This window comes from Crocuta crocuta, unplaced genomic scaffold, assembly GCF_008692635.1.
Source record: "Crocuta crocuta isolate KB4526 unplaced genomic scaffold, BGI_CrCroc_1.0 scaffold657, whole genome shotgun sequence".
Classification (NCBI taxonomy): Eukaryota; Metazoa; Chordata; class Mammalia; order Carnivora; family Hyaenidae; genus Crocuta; species Crocuta crocuta.
The window spans coordinates 54,362-62,116 of NW_027529583.1; the positions used below are offsets into that span (position 1 = coordinate 54,362).

The 7,755-nt window shown below is 42.2% G+C and overlaps 1 protein-coding gene across 1 annotated transcript in view; it reads right to left on the bottom strand.

The window, feature by feature from the left end:
- NHS (NHS actin remodeling regulator) overlaps positions 1–7,755 on the bottom strand; it is an 86,925-nt gene that overhangs the window by 42,538 nt on the left and 36,632 nt on the right. Inside the window, 1 exon segment of the mRNA XM_077761694.1 lies at positions 7,201–7,368. Coding sequence (XP_077617820.1) covers positions 7,201–7,368 — 168 coding nt within the window.

The window sequence follows — 7,755 nt, forward strand, 5'->3', positions numbered from 1 at the left end:
CTTACTTTCTGTGCTCCAGCACCACAGGGTGGTTGTGGACTGTTGTGGGCTTGTGTACTCGGAGATGGCTGAGGTCCCAAGCTCACTGTGAGCCAAGCCCTGTTCCGGTCTGGGCTTTTAAGGTGGAGTGGGAGAGAGCATCCTATCTGTTCCTTGACCCTTTGAAACTACGACTTTTTTTCTGTGTGTCTCACTATGACCAGGGTTGGTGTGGTCTTGCAGACCCTGGGCCTGCTGAGGTCACAAGCTCCCTGTGATGACCAGACATGCCAGTTACAGCATCCAGACCTGCCAGGGATGCTGTTCCTGTCTGGGCTTTTAAGGCAGAGGGGAGAGCGTGCTCCTGCAGCTACTTAGCCCTTTTAAACCTGGCTCTGCCGCACCCCCCCTCCCCCGTGCTTGAGTGCAACTGAGGCTCGTGGGGGCTTGCAGACCCTGGGCTTGCTGAAGTTGCAGGCTCACTGTGAGGACCAGACCCACCTGTTATGGTGGCTGGACCCTGTTCCATTCTAAGCTTTTAAGGTGGCACAGGAACACAAACTGCTGTTGTCCAGTCCCTCTGACCCGGAGAACATTCCCACAGCTTCTCCATTGCTTAGCAGAGTTCTAGTGTGGTCTTTTATATGCTAGTTGCTCTTTAAAACTGTGGCTGTTTTTTTCTGTGGCCAAGGACAGAGGGATCTGTTCTCCGTTCCTTAGCGCTGTCCCTCCCCACTGCTGTTCCCAGCGTGGCTGTAGGAGTTCCCTTTGTTACTGTGGCTCTTCTCTCTCTTGCTGTGCTCTCCATCTTTGGTTGTTCAGAAGCTGTTCAGTCAGCCCTCAGTTCTTCTTCAGGAGGAATTGTTCTATTGACAGGTGCAATTTGGTGTGTTCCATGGAGGTGTTTAGTTCAGCGCCTTCCTACATTGTCATCTTGTTCCCAGGACCTTGGGCTTTGCGTTTTTCACCTAAGAATATGTCCGGGAAATCACTCCTTGTTAGTTCAGAAAGACCTTTCTCATTTTCTCCCCCAGCTGCAGGGTGCTCCTCCACTGTGTGGATGTCCTGTAGTTTATTCCTCAGAAAAAGGGCTAATATCACTAACAGATAAATACGTCTTAAATACATCCATCTATGTGTAGGCATCTTGGTCGTTTCCAGTATCTTGTGATTTTAAACAACAGTGCAGTGATTGATCTTTTTGTATTATCGAAGGTGTAGTTTTATTCCCCTCCAGATAGGCTGTACCAGGCTTGCATTTCCTCCAGCACTGTTTGTGAGTGCGTGTCTGCACCAACCCCCGCCCCCTAGTTTCACCAATAAAATATGTATGTTGTCATATTGTTTAATTTTTGCCAATCTAATTAGGTGATAAATTGTTTCTCAGTGTTTGCATGTCTCTAATTGTGAGTTTGAACAGTTTAAGCAACAGTTTTGTGTTTTCTGCATTGTCTGTTCAAGGCTTCCTCCCCCTCCATCCCCATTTTTCTACTAGGTGTTTGTTCCTTTCTTTGTCTCTCAATTTTGAAGAGGTATTTATCTATTAGTGATAATAATCTTTTATCTGTGGTACATATTGCATATATTTTCTCCCAGTTTTTGCTTATCTTTTACTTTGTTTCTGGTGTTTGAGCATGCAAAAATATTTACTGTTCATCACTCTTTTCTTCTCTTCTACTGCCCCTGTATTTTGAGTCAGAGTCTTTTCCTAGACTGAGGTTAAAGAATAATTCACCCCAGGGTGCCTGGCTGGCTCAGTCCATAGAACATGCAACTGTTGATCTTGGGGTTGTAAGTTCGAGCCTCACATTGGGTGTAGACGTTACTTAAAACCTTAAAAAAAATTCACCCCTAGTCTGCTCTAGTACTTGTATGGTCTCATTTTTTATATTTAGGTCCCTCATCCATTAGGAACTTTATCGTGTATATCACGTGAGGTATGGATCTCATTACATGGCTCTCAACCAGGGGCAATTTTGTCTCGCCAGGGACATTTGGCACTGCCTGGAGATCTGTTGGGTTGTCACAGCGAGGGGGAAGAGTGCTTCTGGCATCTCCTGGGTAGGGGCCACGCATGCTGCTAAACATCACAATGCACAGGACAGCCCCCACAGCGAAGTTATCTGACTCAAAACATCAGTAGTGCTGAGATTGAGAAACCCTGATGAAATTTGTCTTTTACCAAGTGGCTACCCAGTTGTTCCAGCATCATTAAGAAAAACCCCCATCTTTTGCCCCATTGTTTTGAGATACTGCCTTGATCGTAGATTGTATTTTCATATATGTTTGGATTGATTTCTGGATTTTGTATTCTTTTCTACTGGTATATTTTTCTACTCATGTATCAGTACCACACTGTTGTAATTTTAAAGGCTTTAAAGATATTTTAATGCCTGGTAGAGCTATTCACTCCTTATTGGTTTCCTTTGTCACTGTTTTCCTGGCTAGTCTTGTATGTTTGTTTTTCCGTAAGAATTTTAGTAACAATAGGTCTAACTCAATTTAAAAGGAAGCTTATTGATATTTTTACTGGGATTGTGTTAGATTTAAATTCTCTTAGAACTGACTTGCTTATAATGCTGAATCATTCTATCCAAGGACAGGGGACCTCTTTCCATTTGAGAAAGTCCAATTTTGTGTCTTTTAGGAATGCCTTACAGTTTTTCTCACACAGGTTTTGCACATTTCTCGTAAATTAATCCCTAAGTATTTAATCTTCTTTGTTATTGCTATACATGGAGTGTTCTCTCTTAGGGCTTTTAATTGGCGATCATTTGTTAAATGAAGGGTATTGATTTTTCTGTTTGTATGCTACTACCTTACTGAATTCTTTTACTGTTTGAGATTTATCATTGATTGTCTACCAGGAAAATCCTGGAGTATCATATCATCCGCAACTAGATATAGCTTTACTTCTTCCTCACTAATTCTTATGCTTGTAATTGATTTATTCTGTCTGACTGCATTGATTAATCTCTCTAATGCTAATTAGTAGCAGAGATAGTGAGCATCTTTGCCTTGTTCTAATTTTAGTGGAAATGTCTCTAGTGTTTCCCCATTAAGATACCGCCTTTAGGACTAAGGTGTATATATTTTATCGTGTTAATGAAGTACCACTCAATTCCTATTTTCTCAGGTCTTTTTATAAAGAATAGGTGTTAAATTTTAAGGCCTCTCCAGCATTTATGGAGATAATCATATGGGTTTTTTCCTTTAGATCAATTAATATGGTATATGATACTAACAAACAGATTTCTTAATATTAAACCAACCTTCCATTCCTAGAATAAATCCCATTTGGTCACGGTATATTAATTTCTAATGTGGTATTCTGTTTGCTAACGTTTAATTTAGTATTTCTGCATTAATAATCATGAGTGATATTGGTCTATAGTTCCCACCCCCTCCCACGCTCCCAGTCTTTACCAGGTTTAGGTATCAAGTCTTCATAAAAAGGTTTATAAAAGAAATGGGGAAGTTTTACTTTAGTTTCAGTGCGCTGAAACAATTTTTAGAGCATTGGGATTATCTAAACCTTGAAGGTTTAGTGGAATTCCTCTGGAAAACCATCTGGGCAGCCTGAGATTATCTCCTTTGCCACCCTTGAAGGAGGAGGACTCCCAGATGGACTGTAAACTTGGGAGACAAACCTTGAATTTTCAGCAGAGGGTTTTTTTAAAAAGCTAAATTGGTCGGTTTCCTGTGCATTCCCCTTGGAGAACTTTTATTTAAATCACATGTCAAGAAACCAAGCTTTCCACTTGTAAGGGCTATGAAGCTACTTTGGAGCCATCACCAGCTACAGACAGAGGACACTGTACCTCTTGAAAATTTACAGTATCCCAGTGTACCCTTAGGATCTGACTACAGTGCCCTGGAGTACCTCATCACACAGTTTGGGAACCACAGGTATATAGCCTTCCAGTCTTGTTCCTGGATATGAGTGTGTGTGTATACATACATATATATATGTATGTATATATACACCCTTAAAAATTTTTTGAGCTCNAAATATATACATTTTCCATTTCTTTGAGTGTTGTTTTATAACATTATTTTTGATGTATTCATAACACTATTTTTGATATATTCATAGGATAGGATACAATATCCGAATTAAGTATCTACTGTGGACATTTAATGTATTTGTAATTATTTTTCCTATTCTAAACAAACAGTGCTTTGATGAACACCTTAGTGAATAAATCTTTGCATACATGCCCATTATTGCCTTGGGATAAATTCCTAGACATAGAATTGGTGAATCAAACAGTATTTTTTAGAAGATTGTTTTTTTTTTTAAGTGATCTCTATACCCAGCATAAGGCTTGAACCAACANGAGACACAATGTTACATTAGTTTCAGGTGTACAACAGTGATGTGACAAGTCTAGTCTATGCTACATTGTGCTATGCTCACCACAGTGTAGCTACCATCTGTCACCATACAACACTATTATAATACCATTGATTTTATTCCCTATACTGCATCTTTTATCCCCATGACTTAGTCATTCCCTAACTGGAAACCTGTACCTCCCACTGCCCTTCACCCATTTTGCCCATCCCCACCCATCCCTGGCAGCCATCAGTTTATTCTCCGTACTTACGGGTCTGTTTCTGTTTGTTCACTTGTTTTGGTTTTTAGATTCCACATGAAAGTAAAATCATATGGTATTTGTCTGACTTCACCTAGCATAATTTAATATCTTATAGTTTTGATAATTATTGGGAAATTGTTCTCTAGAAAGAGTGTAACAACTTATATACTTCCTCCAGTCTTATATGTGAGTATACGTTACAGGCTTTTCATTTGGTGGCAAAAGTTTTATTCGAAGTGATTATGAATATAGATTCTGGTATCTGTTTTAGGTACTATGCTGGGCACTTTTTCATATAGAATTTAATTGTATTTCTATAACATCGTATTAAGTCTTCATAACAACCTTCTAAAATTGAGGTTATTATCCCCATTTTACAGACAAACTGGGACTCAGAAAGATGTAAATTTTTCAAACTCCTACAACCAAAAAAATGAGAGGGCTGGGCCTTAAACCTAGTTAGCTCCAGAATCTTATTACTGTATATCACTGATACTTCACGAACTTGATTGGCTATTAATGATGGTGATGTCTACCACATATTGAGTGCTTATTGTGCATCAGGTACTGTTCACATGTACTAACACATTCAGTCTTTAAACCTATGAGGTACTGTGTACTATTGTCCCTGAGACCCTGAAATGATGAACTTGTCCAGGGTCACACAGCTAGTTGACTTCACAGTCTACACTATTAATGAGCAAACTACAGTACAACGGAGTGCAGGGTTGTGGAAGATTGTGTATCAGAATCTCATTAGGAATGCTTTTCTAAAGGAAGAAAAAACATGGCTTCACTAAAGTCTCATAAATGAAAAGAGAGTTACTGTCTAAGAAAATGTCTATCCAGCGGTTTGCTGTGTAAGAAAAGGTCTGTCTAGCGATTTGGTTGCAAATGTCCTGTCCCTGTAGACTTTTCTCTTGCAGCAATATGTAGCCCGTGTGAGCCTAATGCATAGTTCTGTATTCTGTGTCCCCTCCAGATCTGAGGGATAAAGCCTGAATGGAAGATCTTCCAATGAACTTGGTGACCTCAACTCAGAGAAATGAAAGTTAAAATTACCCCAATTGCTCGGAAATAGTAAGTATTATCATTTGAGATGGGTACATTTTCTGGTTTATGTAAGCATGATCTAGACCCCTTCTCTCACTGATGTTTGTTGGGTCAATGGAGCACCTTCATTGTTGTTATTTTAGGCTTTTTCCTATAGCCTTACTTCGGTATTTAGGCTTTATTAAAAATTATGCAGATTATGACAAATGGTGATATTTTATGTCATTTCTGTAAATGCTCAGCATTCTTTTCTCCCATCCNAAAAATATTTTTAGCATTTTTATGCAGAAAATGCCTCATTAAAAGCAAATGCTTTAGCAAGCAGATTTGAGCTTAATAAGAACTTTTGTCGAGCAGGGGCTTTTGTGACAAATCACTAGCATGTGTAACTGTGCTATATAAAGACCTAGAAGGCCCTAAGAGTCTCTCACCTTCCTTTCTCCTCTCTGGGCTACACTGCAGCAATGGAGCTCAGTGTGCTAGGGCACTGAACAGACTCGATGAACCTGAGGTCCATGAAGCCTACTGTGCAGCCACGAGTAGGAAGACTGTCTACGTGCTGTCCACTCTCGCTTACTGTTTTAGCCGGAAGTGTTCCAGCATGCAGACTCGTGTAGATGAAGCCTGTTCTCAGCTGGGGGTCATGTGGTCCAAATATTTTGCACAGTGTGAAAACCATGAAGGTGCAGGGTTTATCATCATACATACAAAGTTAATTTCATGTAAAAACCTCAACTTGGACCCACACTTGTAACTTCTTTAGATTCTGGCCGCCACGTGGGCTGATCTGGTCACAGAAATCATAGCCCCTCACTTCCACGCTGCCCTCCTCAGAGGCACAAAGCGCTCACCTATCCCCACCGAGGCCTGGGAAAGCTCAGCCGGGGCAATGGCAGGGGTCTGAGCTGGGCCCGGCTTCCTCTGTGCCTCCATCCCTGGGGCCTGCACTGAGTTACAGCCACCACCCCTCCCTGCCCAGGCAAAGCTGAAATGCCTAGCAGTGACGGGGGTGCTCTGGTAACTGGTTACCCTGCAGAACTAGCCTCCCTTAGAGGATGGGGAGCATGAGATGAGGACATGTCTGNTGGCCAGTTAGCATTTAATAGTAACAGTTAATGTATATTAAGGTCTCACTCTGTGCCAGGCACTGTGCTACACTCCTTCCGTGTCTTCCCTCATTTCACCCTCAAACTTTATGAGGTAGATGCTATTCTATCCCCATATTAGAGATGGGGGAACTGAGGGCAAAGAAGTAGCCTGCCCTAAATCTCTCAGCTTGTATGCCGAAAAACTAGGGCTTGAGGCACATTTTTCCCTCTGACTTTCAAGTCCTTAATTATTATTGCTTTGCTGCACTGTGCAAACAGTTCCCTAAAAAATAATTCTAAAACCCCACTCTATTCCCCAGAAGAGGCATGAATGAAAGGGAGGGGGTAATCCAGTTGTTCTCCAATGCCCATGATTTGCTCTCTCTCATGTGGCCCAGCTTCATACACTGTGACTCCCAAAACCCACTCATGCTTTGTGATGAGCAGGGACAGGGCTGCTGGCCGGCCGCCAAGCTCACCGTTAGGAAGTGCCGGTCCTTCGCCTCGCGCCGCCTCTGGCTGTGTGCTGGGGGGTAGGCAGGCAGCGGAGGGGCCGCTACAGCAAGCGGGGCCAAGGCTCTCTGTTCCCGGCGGTCGCTCCGGCTACGATGTTCTGGAGGCAGAAAAGGCAATGATACAGAAACATCCTTGGCATTTTCCATTTCTCTTTCCCCCTTGGGAGGATGAGCAGAAGGCTAGAAAAAAGTTGTTGCTACTGTAGCTCATCTGTATACCAAATAAGATCTTCAGAGTGGTTCCAAACTAAACGTTCACTTCACATGAAGACTGGTGCTTACATTTCAGTGGGTCCATCTTGTAATCTTTCTACGAGATGGCTCACTCTGAGTCTGGAAAAAGGAGTACATTTTTCAACATACCTCATTTCAAAACAACATGAGCAAAAAAAAGGTCTAGAACAAGGGTGGCAGACTTGTTGACGTTGACGCTGGAGCGGATGGTAGGCACAGGCATGGCGGAGCCCCGAGGGAGCGCCAGGAGCCCCGCCCCCCCCCCCCCCACCTGCCGGGCAGGGG